Consider the following 17,386-nt stretch of genomic DNA (forward strand, 5'->3'; position numbering starts at 1 on the left):
AATAGAGAAATCGAATGGCTGAAAATATAGAATGAAATACGCTAAAACATGCACTCTTGCATATATCCCTGTCTAATGCCTAAATGCTATTTCATGCAGCTCTTAAAATCTTAATTTTATTTGTTGATTGGTTTCAGTGGCATCTTGTTGAGCTTTGTTCGCTTTTAGCTTCATGCATGTTCATACGAGTTCAAAACGAGAAAGACTTTCGGATCGTAGCGGAAATGCTGTTTTTTGTGCGTTATGTGAGGAGATCTTTATTTTGCATCCATCACCCTGTGCGGGAGCAGCTGAGGTTGAAATTTAATAGGGTTCATCTGCCCTTACGCCAATACCTCTTGTGTGTAAAAGGGGGTGGTTCACCCTTCCGCTTCATTTATTTGCTTGCGTGTGTATATGTATTAACGATTAAAGTTATTGCCAGCATTTGGCGCGAATGAAGAGTATATTGTCATGTAATGTACATTACAACAATCCAAGCGTTTCATCTTTTTTTTGGTTAATCTTTTCTTCTTCCATTACGATCTCACCAACTATCGCACAGGGCAGCAAAATTGCATTGGGCAGCGAACGTATACCCTGAATGATTGAATTCATTCTTTATTGATACCAAACAAAAGTGCAAAAAAGCCATACAATAATCAACTATACCCAATACACAAGAATACCCTTTTTTCTTCATTAAATTAAAAAATCACATGCACACAACAGCACTCAAGACAGGCAAACGTCATGAATTCTTCTATTGGCGCCTCCCCTTCGGTGGCACAGCGTCATGAAAATCAGGCAAATGGATTCTTACATCGAATTCGAACTTCTTTCAGTAGTAATCAAAGACCAAATATGAACAGTCCTTCTTTCGGTTCAAGTGCACAATTTGAATCGGGAAAATCCCATAACACTAATGGCTTCCATAGCAGTGAAGGTCACAGTAACGGATTAAATACGTCTTTCATGAATGGTAGTCAGAGGAGCATGCAAGGTATTGGAACGGATGTCAGAATGCGGAAAAGAAAATCAATCTTTCGTAGAAATGGAAGGACAGCGAATGTGTCAGCTATTGATGCATTACCGCCTCAGCTCAAGATACCAATTGAAGATGATCTGATCGAAAACATTGAAGACGATCATCCGATGAATGGAGAAGAGGCAACAAATGAAAAGAGCACGCAAATAGTACCGGAAGAACAAAAGAGGTACGTCATCTCCACAGCCGCTCCCCCGAAACAAAGACTGGAATACCACCAAAAAGCTAGATTGGACGTTCGAAGAGCTTGCAATTTGCTAGATCAATGTGCAAAAGAGATCAAGATGAGAGGTTTGGCAATGGTGGGCGTTTTTAGACCCTTTAGAACTTCAGAAAATGCAGAAGAGGTGGAAAGATTGATTGAGCTATATCTGCTTTCTACGGAACCGCATCTTTATCAAGGCATCTTTGCTTTGGATATCAATATGCAATCTTCTCTATTGCGTGATGCATTGGGAAAACCTGATCCAGAAGCAGAATTTCGCAAAAAACTAGCTTACGCCAATATACATGATGTGGTCGCCTTGTTCAAGTGGGGACTTCGTAGGTTGACATTGCGATTGTCTGACCTGCATGCCACCGAACAATACAGCTGGTACGACACCTTTGCATTGAAGGAAAAGGAGCAAAAGTACCCGGTCAGAGCATTCTCCCAGATCTTGCTTCCGTTGTTGAGTAAAGATGCTGCACGACTGTTACAAATCGTTTTGGATCTGATGTCTACTATTGCAGCACATCACATCAGCAATGCAATGCCAGCTTGGCGAATTTGTCGTTCGCTGGGATATTGGTTGTTCGGACGGGTTGGTATACATCATGAACCTTTGAATTTCAAAGAAGCATATGCGGCCTGGGATAAAGCATCAAAAGTGACCGAACATCTTTTCCTCGTCATGATACGTGAACAATCTGCGCAATTTCATCTTATGCCTTCTCGGTTGACGGAATTGGTTGCCGATTATCCGTACTTTGCACCTGGCCAAACAAGACCTTCGCTTCCGCGTACCTTTTCCTCCGCTAACAAGAAGGCATTGTTTGTTGAGGTTCGAACAGAAAATGTCATCATGACCCCTAAACAAGCTCGTCGGTCGCCTCGAGATATCCTAAATACTTCTTTCAAGGCTACTAATATCGATCTGGCTGCAAGTGAAGATGTGGACGATTGGGTGGCGATCAAAGCGATTGCAACATCAGCAGCAAAAGAGCCTTCAAGTGACGATATTGACATCGATGATTCGTATGAGAAGACGACAAGTTTTGCATTTGCTGAAAATGGTAAAAAGTCTGATCGTGCAGAAGAAACACATTTGTTCAAAAGAGAGGACGTACGTATTCTTGAGGTAACGGCTGAAGAATCGGAAAAGCGCAAGAATATACTGGAAGGTAAACCAAACACAGATGATACCCTGAACAATTCGGAGAGTTTTACCTCGTACAATAGTGTAAGCTCATTGTTTTCGCGTGGTACTTCGAGTGAAAGCATGAATACCACACCAAATGATCATGGATCAGTTTCTCGTTCAAGTTCGTATGCACGACCAGGAGGTTTGAGTTTAGCTCCTTTGACAGAGTCTAAAGACGAAAATCTCGACTGGAAAGCTTTCACTACGAGCGGATTTGCACCACCGGCAGATATGCAGAAAGATGCCTTCCAGCTAGACAAGAAGTTCAAGCCAAAATCCGAGCTTGAAAAGGTGTTTGAGGAACAAGACCGAATCGAAGCTCTAGCGACAGAGAAGAAAGATAGCGTTGCATCACGTCGACGTACGAATGGGAAGTCCCTGGGCGGAAAACGTGGAGAGCCTAAACACATTTTGGCAAATGTTTCTTCAGTTGAGTTTGACGAATGCTTTGCAAGTGTTTGGCAAGATCAACTGCTGGACGATTGTCCGGCAGCTCGATTGCCATTGCTGGTTTGTGCACAATTGAATCAAAGGACAAGTAGTTCTTTATTGGGCAATGCGGCAACTTTCAGTTTTGACAATAAAGATCATTGGTTGGTGATCAATGAAACAATTGCACCGCCAAAAGCACCCGTCCCTGCAAGTCCTTCGTCAACTTTGCGTTCCAAACGATCATCTATTTGGCGTCCTGGCTCTCATAAAAAAGCAGGCTCAGGTGAAGAGGGTGAGGAGTCACTTGATGCACACACCCTAGACACTTCCCTCGCAGATGATGATGATAGGCAATCATTATTCTCGATTCGAAGTGGATTCTCTTCACACTTCAAAAAACCTGCCAGTGGATTGAGAAGGATGAAGAGCATGTTATCAACTCGCAAGGCCAACGGTGCAAACGGCTTAAACAGCCGAAGTGAAATCTGGGCTCATGGTGTGCATAGTGAAGGATCAGGCTTGACTGGAACAAAGGAGTCGGATATTGATGCAGAAGTGCGTGAACTCAAAGCAGCAGTGTATGCTGACCGCGAAAAGAAAAGGATGCGAGAAGCACAAGAACGTAGAGAACAAGAAGGTGAAACGTCAGTTTCCATCATTTCTTCCTACGATTCAACTTCTCGAACACCAACTCCAATGAAAACGTTGCACTCCTTTGGCTCAGTGAAGCGTAAACCTGCACCACTTGATTTCTCACAACCAACAGATACAGAAATGGCAAACGCAAGCCCGGCCATAATCTCAGTTTCATCAGATGGTGCAGGGCTATTACCACCAACACCCATCACACGGAATAGCGTTCAAAACCCGGTAGACGGATCATACAATTATTCAACCCAGAGCAGTCCTACGAGTAAATATTTGGATGCCCAAGATTAAGTCGGGATGGACTGCAAATCACTTTCTTTTATCTATAGACCCTTTCATTTTTGGAAACACATTCTTTTTCTCCCAAGGGCGCACGCCTGCTGTCACCGATCCCCCGTTCTTGTTCTGTCTGAGGTGTGGAATCCATTCAATTCTACATCTTACACAATGCTGTGATATGAATACATGCGTGGGAAAATTTACAGCACTGTTTAGAGAGGAAGATGTGTCAGTATTGCTTTCATAAATGCGAATGTATCCCTCGAGAAAAAACTCACTTCTTCTCTTTCTAGGGCGTGTACCACCAACTTTGAGTGCAGTATTGTCACTAATCCTGCGAACGAGATTACGAATTTGCGTTCCTTCGCTACTCAAAAGAGCTCTGTAAACGGCTTCGCGACCTTGACCGAAACCTTTCCAGATGATATCGATACCCTGGATACGCCAAGGACTTTTATTGGTTTCGATATGTTGAAACATTGAAATGGCAACTCGATAAGCCGATTCATATCCACTTCTTGCTGCTTTCTTGAATCCGATAGAACCGCTAGATTCACGTTTCATCACTGAACCTTCATGTCCTGTAAGTGTGATTATACAATTATTTCTTGTCGCTTGAACGTGTAATTTATGAGGCTTTTGTTCTCCAGTTCTATATGGTACTCTTTGACTGGCTGAGCCGGGCAAAGCAGACATTTGAGACGCTCTGAAACTTTCGGGTAATGCTTCACCAGGTGCCATTGTTGGAAGTGAAAAAGCGGAGATGGGAGTTTCTTTGGGCATCTCTGTTTCTGCTTCGATTGCTGTTTCTTCTGAGGAGGTGGACTCTGCTGCTGCTTCGGCTTCCACTTTATCGGCGTCTACTATATCCTCCGCTTCAATTGTTGGCAGTTCTGACGATGTTGTCTGTTCTGGCGATGTTGGCTGTTCTGTTGAGTCGAGTGTGACTTGTTTGGCGTCCTTTACGTCGTCTACCATTACTTTTGCTGAAGAATGCAATCGCATAGAAGCATTCAGGTTGTGGAATCTTATCGGAGCTTGTAGTCTGGATGTACTGGCCTCTCCCATCAGAGGCCTGATAGCCATCCGTAATGATCTAGAGACATTCATCATGCTGTTGCAAAAACGTAATGGAGATCGACACAAAGGAGATGGATCGGGAGCGGAAAAAGAAGAGCTTGAGAAGATTCCTCCAAAAAAAAATCGATACGCGCTTATGCAGGATTTTATTTGTATACAAGTTAGTCCACTTTTTGTATTTTATGTTTTGTATTGTTTTTTTGTTTTGAATACAATTTACCCTGACTACATCCTGGCGCGGCGCAGCAGGAGGGGGGGCATTCACAAAGGGATGAATGTTTGGTTAGCGTAGTCTTTTTTTTGGCTTGTTGTGGCATTCGCTCGACAGCTCCACTCATTTCTTGCGACCACAACAACGAGAAAGATGACATCAACACAGACAACAGCATCTTCATCTTCGGCTGCAGGACCAGGATTAGTGATTGATTCACGGCCAAAGGAATCTTACACTCAGGTAACGTGCCCTTATCCTAATTGCAAGGCGATCATTGAATATGCGCAACCTTCAACTACCACTCTGGCAGGATTGCCAATTACAGAAACATCATTTAGAGTAACATGCTGTAAATGTAAACAGAGGTTTGAACCACCAGGAGCACCTAGACTGATACGTGAGGCAAGACAAAATGGCGGAAAAGAGAAACCAAAGGTGAACAAAAGACGAATTGGAACGGACGATAGACCGTTGGATATGACATATTATGATGTGTTAGGGCTACCAGCAACAGCTACACAGGAAGAGATCAAAAAGGCATACAGAAAGCTGGCAATCAAGTTACATCCTGACAAAAATCCAAACGATCCTGAAGGAGAAGAAAGATTCAAAACATTAGCGACTGCTTATCAAGTTTTATCCGATCCCGAATTACGACACAAATACAACGAATTCGGAGCGCAAACGCCTGGCTTGGTGCCGGAAGATGGATTCGTTGATCCTGAGGAAGTGTTTGGATCGCTTTTCGGCGGAAAGAGATTCCAAGATATTATCGGTACGATTAGTATTGGTAAAGATATGAAAGAGGCACTTCAGCAAGATTCAGAAGACTTGGAACGTGCTGCGAATAATGAGGAACAACAAGCGCAAAACGGAAAGACTGATGATTCTTCTCTAGCTCACACGAATGGCGACTCAAAAGGCGAAGGAAAGACTGTTGGCAAGAAAGATGCAGGTTTAACGCCCGAACAAAAAGCTGCCAAAGAAGAACGTGAACGTAAACGAGATGAAGAACGTGCACGTCAACGGGAAGAAAGAGTAGGAAAGTTGGCCGAAAATTTGATTCGAAAAGTGAGCGTGTATACGGAAAGTGTAAGAAATGCAAATGATGCCGATTTAGAACGTCAAGTTGCACAAAGTTTCCGAGAAATCACACGAATTGAAGCAGAGGAACTCAAGCAGGAGAGCTATGGAGTTGAATTATTGCACGCTGTTGGATTTGTGTATGTTGCCAAATCAAAGCATTATTTGGCATCAACGGGTATTCTGTGGGGAATCGGAGGAGTGTTCCATTCGGCAGCATCTTCCTACCACGTCGTTCGCGAGACAGTGAGCACGGTACGAGCAGCATTGGAGCTCAAGCAAGTGTTTGAGGAACTTGCTGTCGCTGAAGAGAAGGGAATCACAGAAGAACGCAAGAAGCAATTAGAAGAAGCAGCAGCTCAAAAAGGAATGAGAGCATTATTCAAAGGTGCTAAATTGGAAGTGGAATCGATCATTCGTGAAGTTGCAGAAAGAGTTCTTTATGATCAAAATGTTAGCAAAGAAACACAAAGATTACGTGCAACAGCTCTTGGAATCGTTGGGGAAGTTTATGCAAGCGTCAAAGCAGATACGAAAAATTTAGATGATGAAAGTTATGTCAAAATAGACCCTTGATTAGGCATGTATGTATGTTTACAGGGATGATGTGTCTAATTGATTAATTTGTACTTTTACCTAGCAGTAATCTTTTGAGATATTGAACCGTTCAAATGTGAGATTGTCGGTCTGTTCAAATAGCGAAGCGTGCCACTCTTGTGCATCAATAAGATACCATCTGGTCTGCATCGAACGTCGACCAAAAGATCCAAAGCTGAGCCCGGCTCGTTGGGATTAGTGGCAGGTGCTGTATTTGGTGTCCCGGGCGTGTTGGTGGTGGTCGATCCGGTAGCGTTGTTTTGAGGAGCAGCTCCATCATTGGCGGAAGTGGAATTGGACGCAGTCATTTGCAGGGATCCTTGTCCGGGAGCAGTGACGAAAGGAATCACATTGACAGATTCGTTGGTTGTATTTTGCGAGATTGGAATCACACCCACATTATAGCTTGCGACCGGCTGTAATTCTGCAACTTCTGCTCTTGGTGGTGCTTTACGGAAAGTAGGTTGACCGTTGAGGTGAGGATCATCATTTGGAGTGGAATGTTGTTTGACACCCGTGTTTGCACTTCCTTTTCTTCCATCTGGTAAAGAAGCTGAGCTTTGATGACCAGTTCTCGCCGCTCGTCTGGCAGAATGAGCCGAATGTGGCATTCGAGGTCTATGCAATGCCGCACTAGAGAAATCCCACAAGAACACTCTACCATCTTCACCCACACTGACAAATCTGTACGTTCGATCTTCTACCTTCCATTTCCATGGATCGAATGCGATTCCCGTCACAAAACTTGAATGACCCGGACATCTACTGAGTAAGCGACCATCACTTGTCCAAATACTGATCAAATCATCACAGCCGGCAGTAAGCAAAAATTTTGCATCAGGTGACCATATCACACGATTCATCGCTCCATAATACGATTGAAAGGTACCTTCCAAAGATTCTGTCAAAAGGTTCACTAGTCGAAGAGAGCCATCGGTTGACACCAATGCCAACTTTGTATGATCGGGAGAGAAAGCCATATCGGTTATAGATTTATTTCGAGCAATACGCCAATGTGCGACCGGATTAAGTTTCATCCATGCCTTTCTTTGCGTTTCGTTTTCCGTTGCTGCAGGTCTTGTGACCAAGATGCCTGAACTTGGTTCCCAAGCATGTACTGCGTGGGAGGGAATGTGTGAACTGTCTTGCTGATCTCCATCTAGCGCTGTACTTTGGGCCATCAAAACTTCTTGCTCTTCTTCTAACCCCTCAGAAGAGTCTATATCCCACTTGATCGCACTGGCCGGAGCCCAAGAACCAGTTGTGCTATCATCTCTTGTGATATCAAACAAGGTGCATGTTCCATCATTGTGCGTTGTGAGGAAAAGTGTTTCACTTCCCGGTAACCAACGTACGGATGTGATGGGAGCGTCATTGATGCAACCCGCTTTATTGATTCGAGAGTATCGCATAGAAATTGCCTCCAACCAAACAAGATCAGACGTCTTGAAAGCTATTATCACGTCCAATCGATTCGGGGATCGTGTTTGTTGATTTATATCGTGAGATGTGATGGGCGATGCAAATGTTAGACGGGCAAGGGGATCTTTGATCCATCCTGTAGAACTTTCTCCAAGCCAAAATAGCATTCTTGCTCGACTCACAAACGCATGTCGTTCTATCTGTGTTCCTTCAAGGCGTGAAGAGAGTAATTTTGCCAAATCTGAATGACCTTGAAGCCTTTGTACGAAAGAACTACTCGTTTGTTTGATACTGTTTTTGGGTTTTGGTAAGTTTTTATTTACGCTTCCATAAGCAGCACTTGAGCTCGAGGCATTGGGGTTGAATATGGAGAGATTATTTTGATCTTCCGATGGTCCAGTGTTGCCCAAATGTGAGAGCAATTGGAGAGCCGACATTCCAGGCAGACCGCCAGCTCCTCCAGTTACGTGTGATGATGGACCATCGATCCCCTGTGATGCCAAGGTGGCTTCTAGAACAGGTCCCCAATTCTGTCTTGAAGAGGTGGAATGTTTGGCATAAGCGTCTGCACCTGTTGCGTATTGCGATTCACTCAATCCGCTGGCCTCCATTCCGGCGCCTAAATCAGAGTTACTTCCATTACTGCCTTCCGCCGATCCGTCCAAAGGTGGAGCAGCGAGTGTTGAAGCTTGACTTTGTTGTTGACGATCTTTTCTACTCAAAGAAGGAACGGCCGAATAAGGTTGAGATTGAGAAGGCGGATAACGTACACTTGCAACACTTATCCTACTGGGTGGAAGGATTGCAACATGTGACCATGCGCTTGGTGCTTGAATAGAGATATGATGTAAAGCCGTTTTGGGTTGAGAAGATGAGTCGTTCAAGTTTAGTGAAGGCAGTGGTTGTTCCATCGGTGGTGATCCAGGAGTTGAAAGTGGTGTAGATTGGGCTCCCGGTGATGTACCTTGTGTGTTGGCAGCATTTGTTGTGCTTCCAGGCGTGCCTGCTGCATTTGGTGTCAATGATGTATTATTGCTTGATGACTGTGCCATTTGGGTTGAATTTGAGGGTGTTGATTGATTATTGGTTGATGTATTTGTCGTTGCGGTTGATGTACTGGGTACATTTGACATTGGTGCCAAACTGCTCGTCGTTGGCAATGCAGTCATGAAAGCAGGTTGAGGTGGTAAGATATACGAACTTGTCATCGTATATACGCCTTCTGGCGCTATCAAACCTTCGATGGTCATCTTTGGCTATGTGTTTAGAGGGAGATGATCGTTGGGATGGAGTGATAATTGTCTTCCGTTCCTTGCAGCGCTGTTATCGTACGTATAACCCCCACGCCCAAAGGAAGAAAGCAGAAGCAGCAGCACAAGGTCATTTTTAGTAATTGCTTACAGCTTACACTGGCGTATGACAAGTGTCCCGAGAAAAAATAAAGTTATCCACTGTTTGTTTTCCGAGTATTCCTTAGCGCCGGCAATTGGGCCGCACACATTTTACAATATGATGATGATGATAGGAACTTATCTAATGGGAAATCAAATCTCGATTGCACGGACAATTGTATTAAGGTGTTTTCAGGAAGCAGCAGCAACTTCGTGCAAATAAGTACCCAACAATTTCGTACCTTCGATATAGTTGGAAATATCAATCTTTTCGTTTGTTGAATGTGCTCCATCATCTCCTCTGCCCATAGGTAAGAGCAAAAGATTCTTCTGCAATTCTTCACTAAACGTTAAAGCAACGGGGATCGAACCTCCTTCACGTGTAAGATCAGGCTCAACACCGTAAATCTTTTTGGTTGCTTTTGCGGCTGCGACGTAATTCCAATGGTTTGGATCAGCATACCATGGTGCACCTCCTTCTCCCTCGATATGAACGGTGTTCTTTGATCCCAATTTGGCAAATTCTTTTTGCACGTAATCTTGGACCAATGAGATTACCTTTTCAGGTTTCATATCTGGCACCAAGCGGATACTGAATTTACCGATAACGCTTGCGCAGATGACAGTCTTTGCACCTGGAGCAGAGAATGCACCTTCAACACCGTGTAGTGATAGAGAAGGATATCTCATACGGGCCATCAAAGTTTTGGCTTTGTCATCATTGATGGCAACATCTTTGCCTGTTGCGGAATGCAAATCTGTCAAAGCGTATTCCATATTGTCAAAGCGTTGAGCTTCTTCGGATGTGAGTGGTGCAACCAATTCATTGATACCCGGTACCAAGATTTCACCTTGAGGGGTGACGAGCTTGCTCATGACGGCAAACAAGTCAGTCATGGGTTCGTGTACCATTCCTCCAAACACACCAGAGTGCAAATCAGCTTGAGGACCAGAGATGCGAAGTTTGAAGTAGGTGATACCACGCAAGCCGTGTGTCAGGCAAGGCTTCTTTGTTCCTAGCCAATAGTTATCACTAATGCAGATTGCATCAACGCCGGTAAAGAAGTCATTCTTGTGTTTGCGGATCAAATCATCCAAGCCAACACTGCTTGATTCTTCCATACCTTCAAAGCAGAATTTCAAGTTGACGGGTAAATCCAAACCGACTTGTTGATGTGCTTCAATCACATTCAACCAACCGATAACGGGTCCTTTGTCGTCCGTACTTCCACGTCCGTACAAACGACCAGTCTTTTCATCGTGAACGAGCTTAAATGGTTCACTGTTCCATCCATCAGATTTCAAAGCAGGTTGAACGTCAAAGTGACCGTAAATGAGAATTGTTTTCTTTTTGTCAGCGTCAGTCTTTGCTTTCAAATCTGAAAAGATGACAGGAGGTAATTCGATCTCTTGTCCGTCCAAGTTTTGCTTTCCCAATGGTTTCAATTCAGCTGTTGCACCTAGCTTTTCCAATTGTGCCTTTAGCCAATCTGCCATTTCGAACACATGTTTACGATAAGCAGCATCACCTGAAACTGAAGGAATTTCAACTGCTTCTGCCAATCTGGCAATGAGCTTTTCCTTGTTTTGATCGATTTTTTGTAATACTTGATCGATAGAAGTCATGATGATGAGTATAGTTTGAGGGAGTAGTATAAAAGTAAGAAGGAAGATTGGTACATGTACAAATCTGCATACACTTCTCTATCTTCCACTAAAGATAAGGGCGCAGCGCTGCTTCCCTCCGCACAAAAGTTTATTCTTCCAGGCCCGCACGACAGACAGCAGCCCACGCATTACGCCCAAAATTGAACTTTGGAGTGGAGTTTAACAAACAAAAAAGGACGTGCATTTCATTCAGCAGCCCACCCACCCACCAACGGCCGGCATTCATTGCGCGGCTAAAGCGGATTCTCGAGCGAATCTGGGCCTGGAATATCAAACAATGACGATGAAATTATCCGTATTGCATGGTATAAATAATGTACATTAAGAGGATGTTGGAGGCGGTGATAGATGATTTTCACGAGATGGCGATCGAACATTACCGTCCCAGCTAACATGATCGGATGAACGTAAACCGACTTTACTCAAACTCATTCCTAATCCTGTACTGATACTGGGAGACCTTCTTGACGGTGATAGGATAGGACCGCCTACCGTATTTCCACTGCTACCACTGCTTGTGGAAGATCGTCTTAGATCAGACGGTGAAGCGGGTATGATTCTGCCGTTGACCCCAATACTTGCCTTAGGCGGACCATTTGAACGCTCTTGTGTTCCAGATGTGAATAAAGAAACGCTACGTAAAGGTGTGATGCGTTTTGTAGGTGTAGGAACAGAAGTGATATCAAATCCATATTCACCGCTTGTGCCATATTCATCTTCTTCTTCAAGTATGGTAGAATTGAGAATATTCGGTGCAGAAGTCGTTCTTTGCAAGGACACACTGTCCGGCGGCGTTTGCAAGGAATCGAAGCTCGTATCGAAATTTGTCTTATCGAAAGGTGCTGTGGAAGAATACATTCGTTCCATCAGACCTCTTTCACGTTCAGATGTATCTCCTGCATCTTCATGGTTGAACAGTTCTGCCTGCTCAATTACAGCCCGTAATGCACGGCCATCATCATCTAAGCTTCTTGTGAAGCGTAGTAGATCTTTGCATAATCTGTGCCAGCCATGTCTTCTTGCTACGGTCAATAAGCGAACGGTATAGGCTCTACTGTTCTCCAAAGATTCTAGATTGTGCAAAACGAGCAGATAAGATCCTGCGGCTTTATAATTGCCCCTCTCCAAGCATACTTCAAATAGTTCTCTCGGTTGACCAACAATTGAGAATAGATAATCCCATCTTGCGACTTCTGTCTTGCGAGCACAATTGACGACAACGTCAAGGCTTTCATCGAAATGGTCCAAGAATACAATCACTTGAGGAAGTAGAGCATGAGCTCTTGTGTTGCTGCCATTTCGTGAGTTTTCGATTGAATCAACCGAAGCTGATACGTCCATTGATTTCTCGTGATCAACTAAGCTTCCATTTGAAGAAGACGAGGTGAGTTGTTGTGCAAACTCGCTGTCCGCTTCCTCTTCCAGGACATCGTGTAAGAGAATTTCAAGTGCATGAGCAAAGTAGACCAAAGACCTATAGAAAGATGCAAACAGGACCGCTTCCCGTAATTGTCTTCTTTCCAGATAGCTACGAAGAACGTGATGTAGAAATAGCTGCGTGTTCGTTGTGCTTCTGAAAATTGCAAATTCCAATGACCTACGAAGGGACACCTCTGGTTCGACACCAATGATAATTCCCTTTTCGATCAAAACACAAAGTGGATAAAAGTCAAGCGAGATCGACATGCTTTCTTCGATCGTACGATATTCCGGCTTCTCCTCTTCTTCGTCATTGTCATTGATCACACCAGCCTGTTCAATGGTCAATGCATCGAGCCACAACTTGATCCCATGTCCATCGTAGCCCCACAGCGAATTCTCTAGCGTTCCCACACCTTGCAAATGTGTCCAATAATACTCAATTCGATCACCCAAGATTTGCATATCGTACGACACCTCTTCGTCATCTTCATTGTTTGTCGACCTTCTCGGTCTTAGGAGTACTAGCTTACCGTCGATTAAGAAGATGATTGTTGCCATCATAAGATCGTCCATCGGATCACCACTTTGTTGCTGTTGCGCAGGCACAAGCCAACTCATCCCTCTCACGCGGGCAGGCTCACCAACGACACCTTCGAATGTGATGCTTCCACATAGCGTCAGATGGATGTCCATATCGGTGATGGAGATGAGAAAGTGGTGCAGAGTATTATCGGCTGTATAAACCAGCAGACTGTTGTCAAACAAGCTTGTAAGAATGACTGCCGAGGAGAGATGCTCAGTATAGAGCACAGACGTTTCATCCAAATTCAAATCCCGCGAATAGAGACGGATTTGGTGTTCGTTTGTTTCAGGGATATGACAAGCTGCAACGAGAACGTGTTGATACCATTGGAGTCCACCATCAACAATAAAATTTTGCTCTTGAGCTGTGGTTTGGAAGCGTTTCCATCTACCTGACAGACTAGAAAAGTGTGTCAATCCACGACGACCAGCAACAGCGATCAGACGTCCATCACTGCTGATACAAGCATATCGTACAGGCCAATTTGTTGCCAAGTATTCTTGCGGGATTTTGATATGGTGCCACACGTCACTTTCGGGATTGATGATGCTCATATCAGGTTGATCGGAACCTCGATAGACGAGCACGCTATCGTCAAGTTGTACGAATGCGTAGCGAGTATTGTCGGGAGAATGCTGTCCGGTAACAGCTGATTTGGCAAAAGGCAAGACAAATATTTGTCTGTCGAGGTCTTTAGAGGGCTGATCGTCGTTGGAGTAGCATGTCAGGAACAATTCTGTGTTGCCCGGACCCCAGAAAAGGTCTTGAACTCCACGTAGAAAAGTATCGGAGAATTTCTCGGATGCGTCTTGCCAATTTTCTGTCAAGCTGCATCCCATCAATTTGCCAAACGTGCTCCAAATCGACCAACCTTTCTGCCAACCTGTGGCCAATGCATGGCCATCGCTCGACCACGCTAGAGAGGTACAATGACCTGTTTTGAGGTATGAAGCCGTACTCCGCATTGCTTCCCGAACGGAGAAAGAGTGGGAGTATAAGGCAACTTTGTCGGGAGCGCGAAATGTGTACACAGTCACTGTTCCATCTTCCAACCCAACGGCCAAAAGACTGAATCTGGCATTGATTGCAGCACATCGTCCTCGGTGTTCGAGAGGAAGGCTTGTGGAGGGAGCATTCTCTCTTTCGCTTGGGTCCAGATTTGAAGGCCGCCGTCTTCGATCCGATATTCCATGGAAACAATGTCCTCTCCATATCGACGTTCTACTGTCCATTTGCAGATGAGCGCAATACGCTCTTCCGTCTGATGTCACAAACAGGTATATGTCCATCTCATGGGAGTATACCAGATCGACAATGTGAGGAGGTGGCGTATCCTGAGCTTTTTCTTTATCGTCACCTTGCTTCTGTGAATGCTCATTGACGATCCATTCCAGTCGAGATAGTACGCTTGTTCTTGTTTGAGGCGAGCCTTTACGTGGGCCGCTCGGATCCTCAGGCCAAGGAATACATTGTAATGCTGGAGGATTCTTGGTTGCCACTATCAGGTGATCATCTGTAGAGACGGATGTTGAAAGTCCTGCATCTATCCGTAGCACTAGCTTGAATCGTATATCGATTGCAAGTTGTCTTCCTTCGCCAAGACTGGATCCTTCGCCGGGTCCTGGAGCAAATGTTGATCGTAACGCGGATAAGCTGGGAGCCAAAACTTCTTTTGTCGTTTTACTTCTGGCTCCACTGCCATTTGAGGGTATATATGAATAAACTGATGCTTGTCTTTGCGGTACAAACTTGACAGAATACAATAGGAGATACGATTGATCCGTTTCGACGAATATTCCTAACCCGTCAGGCTTCCATCGAATGCGTACATTTGCGCCATACTCTTCGATACTCTTTGGTGTTCTTACCAATGCTGCCACCACTTGTGAAGGTCTATATGACCAGATTGTCAAGGTGGAAGCAGTTAATGTTGCCCATAAATCTGCATCGTACGATTCGGCTGCGTGTATGATGTGAGCATTTGCATCCTGTTCTGAGTTTAGACCGGAAGGTGAGAGATGCAGCCTTTTTGCTGTTGTTGTTGGCCAATACATCGTGCCTCTACTTTGACAGGCTGTCGATGCTTGGAAGATTGATGATGATGATAACAATCGAGGTAGTAGTGAGCCGTGCGTGTTGGTTTTGTGTTCATTTGGACGCGTACGATATGGACTTCCCGCACCCTTTTTGGGGGTTAGCTTAAATTTTACTGGTTTACTCAATTCGTACGTAAGCAAAATGCGTGTGTGCAGTGCATAAAAATTAAGCTTTGATAATTTCAATTCTTCTTCTTCTCATTTCACGATAACTTCCGTCGTGATCGACAGAAATGGTCTTGCTAACGGAGATGCGGCCATTCTTGGGCTCGCTGCAGAGTCTGAGAGGTATAAGGGCAACATCGTCAACGAGAATAATCACAAGATCCTTGAGCCAACAGCCGGCTACACCAAGCTTACAGAGTTTTGCTAGACTGCCAACCCCCAAAGCAAGCATACAGAGCCAAATAGCAGGCAAGGACAAGGTTGCACCCCGCTCAATGTTGAGACTATTCTCAACTTCATTCCCACGTCAAGTACAACCTGCTGCTGCCTCTCCCACAACGAGCCAATCAGAGTCTTCCTCCTCGGAAAGTACTACTTCTTCGAATTCGGTCGCCTATCATTTATTCTTTTGTGCTGGTTTGGTGTATCTCATCATCGTCGTTGGTGGTTTGACCCGACTTACAGAATCCGGCTTGAGTATCACCGAATGGAACCCTGGTTTCAAAGGAATGAGCTTGCCATGGACAGATGCGGAGTGGGACGCGGAATGGGAAAAGTACAAACAAACACCTGAATGGGCAATTTTGAATAGACATATGACTGTTGAAGATTTCAAGAAGATTTACATGTGGGAATGGTCTCATAGAATCATTGGAAGATTTATCGGTGTTGCTTTTCTCTTGCCGACTGTATACTTTTTAGCCCGTGGAAAGGTGGCTAAAGGTACCAAATGGAAATTACTGGCAATCGCATTGGGTATCGGCTTTCAAGGTGCTCTTGGTTGGTTTATGGTAAAGAGTGGATTAACGGCACCCGAATCTACACCTCCAGTCATTGCTCAACAACATCCGAATACCACCGTTTCAGCAGGAGCAAAGGAATTGCGCTTGGACGGAAGTGTAAGTCAAGATTCTCAATCTAGTGCGTCTTCCGACTGGCATCCTCGTGTTTCCCATTTCCGCTTAGCAGCTCATCTCGGAACAGCATTTTTGGTGTATATGGGTATGTTGCATACCGGAATGTCGATTTTGCGGGATAATAAACTGGTCAACGGAAAAGGCAAAGCAGCAGGTTGGATGATGAACGTTGGTGAAAATGTGCAAAAGTTGGTCAGCGCAATGCAAAATCCACGTATCAATCGATTCAGAAACGTTTCTCGTGGTATGCTATGTTTGGCATTCATTACATCCATGTCTGGTGCACTTGTGGCCGGTCTTGATGCAGGTTTGGTGTACAATGAATTCCCCTACATGGGCGAAGGAATTGTACCCCCGAAAGAAGAGTTATTGGAGCAAAAGTATGCATGGCATGGAAAGAACGATAAAGATGAGGCAGGATTGGTGTTTGGTAATATGACTCAAAATCCCGTTACTGTACAGCTCATGCACCGTACTCTAGCCGTCACAACGCTTATTAGTGCTATTGGATTGGGCTTCTATGCTCGTAGGGTATCCCGTTCAATGATTACCTCTGTGAAGATGCCTCCTGCCATCCCTCGTGTTGCATCTCTCGTTTCATTGGCTGCAATCACGCAAGCATCTTTGGGAATTTCAACGCTGATCTACCTCGTTCCGATCGAATTGGCAAGCGCACATCAAGCAGGAAGTGTTGCTTTATTGACAGCCATAACAGCATTGCTTGCTGTATTACGTTCGCCAAACAAACGTATCTTACAAAAATTGGCAAATCAGTCATCTCCAATTGCCCGTCAAGCAATCATTGCTCGCGCTTTGCAAAAAGTGTCCAAGTGATGTGAGCAGTAGCTATACTTTCTCGTTAATTTTCTCACCACCACTTCTTTGCAATGTATACTATACACACACCCGGAATGAATATTAATACGATTTCATTGAGTCTCGATGTAGGTACGCACATT

At 44.5% G+C, this 17,386-nt stretch overlaps 8 protein-coding genes across 8 annotated transcripts; 4 read left to right on the forward strand and 4 right to left on the reverse strand.

Moving 5' to 3' along the window:
* The first annotated feature begins 126 nt into the window (after positions 1-126).
* On the forward strand, positions 127-586 carry FA14DRAFT_68145 (uncharacterized protein). The gene has a single exon (XM_025502696.1). The coding sequence runs from the start codon at positions 177-179 to the stop codon at positions 438-440; it is 264 nt and encodes an 87-aa protein (XP_025354364.1). The 5' UTR covers positions 127-176; the 3' UTR covers positions 441-586.
* FA14DRAFT_161612 (uncharacterized protein) lies at positions 522-4,056 on the forward strand. The gene has a single exon (XM_025499191.1). It carries the CDS (start codon positions 733-735, stop codon positions 3,799-3,801), a length of 3,069 nt encoding a protein of 1,022 aa, XP_025354365.1. The 5' UTR covers positions 522-732; the 3' UTR covers positions 3,802-4,056.
* On the reverse strand, positions 3,990-4,902 carry FA14DRAFT_156733 (translational machinery component; the record flags this gene model as incomplete). The annotated part of the gene is made up of 2 exons (XM_025497850.1): positions 3,990-3,997; positions 4,068-4,902. 2 exons carry the CDS (start codon positions 4,900-4,902, stop codon positions 3,990-3,992), a joined length of 843 nt encoding a protein of 280 aa, XP_025354366.1.
* A 315-nt stretch (positions 4,903-5,217) lies between these two features.
* FA14DRAFT_161613 (DnaJ-domain-containing protein) lies at positions 5,218-6,847 on the forward strand. Its single transcript, XM_025499192.1, has one exon. It carries the CDS (start codon positions 5,234-5,236, stop codon positions 6,740-6,742), a length of 1,509 nt encoding a protein of 502 aa, XP_025354367.1. The 5' UTR covers positions 5,218-5,233; the 3' UTR covers positions 6,743-6,847.
* Positions 6,848-7,374: 527 nt separating this feature from the next.
* On the reverse strand, positions 7,375-8,352 carry FA14DRAFT_124925 (WD40 repeat-like protein; the record flags this gene model as incomplete). Its single annotated transcript, XM_025496672.1, has 2 exons — positions 7,375-7,880; positions 8,004-8,352. Coding segments are annotated over 2 exons (855 nt in total), but the record flags the coding sequence as incomplete, so codon positions are not given.
* Positions 8,353-9,601: 1,249 nt separating this feature from the next.
* Positions 9,602-11,468, reverse strand: FA14DRAFT_68153 (CNDP dipeptidase). Its single transcript, XM_025502697.1, has one exon. The coding sequence runs from the start codon at positions 11,200-11,202 to the stop codon at positions 9,769-9,771; it is 1,434 nt and encodes a 477-aa protein (XP_025354369.1). The 5' UTR covers positions 11,203-11,468; the 3' UTR covers positions 9,602-9,768.
* A 1,117-nt stretch (positions 11,469-12,585) lies between these two features.
* FA14DRAFT_105852 (uncharacterized protein) lies at positions 12,586-15,303 on the reverse strand (the record flags this gene model as incomplete). The annotated part of the gene is made up of 1 exon (XM_025495758.1): positions 12,586-15,303. A coding segment is annotated over one exon (2,718 nt), but the record flags the coding sequence as incomplete, so codon positions are not given.
* Positions 15,304-15,554: 251 nt separating this feature from the next.
* Positions 15,555-17,368, forward strand: FA14DRAFT_161615 (COX15-CtaA-domain-containing protein). Its single transcript, XM_025499193.1, has one exon. The coding sequence runs from the start codon at positions 15,579-15,581 to the stop codon at positions 17,259-17,261; it is 1,683 nt and encodes a 560-aa protein (XP_025354371.1). The 5' UTR covers positions 15,555-15,578; the 3' UTR covers positions 17,262-17,368.
* Positions 17,369-17,386: the final 18 nt, after the last annotated feature.

Source organism: Meira miltonrushii (assembly GCF_003144205.1).
Source record: "Meira miltonrushii strain MCA 3882 unplaced genomic scaffold FA14scaffold_3, whole genome shotgun sequence".
Taxonomy (NCBI): domain Eukaryota; kingdom Fungi; phylum Basidiomycota; class Exobasidiomycetes; order Exobasidiales; family Brachybasidiaceae; genus Meira; species Meira miltonrushii.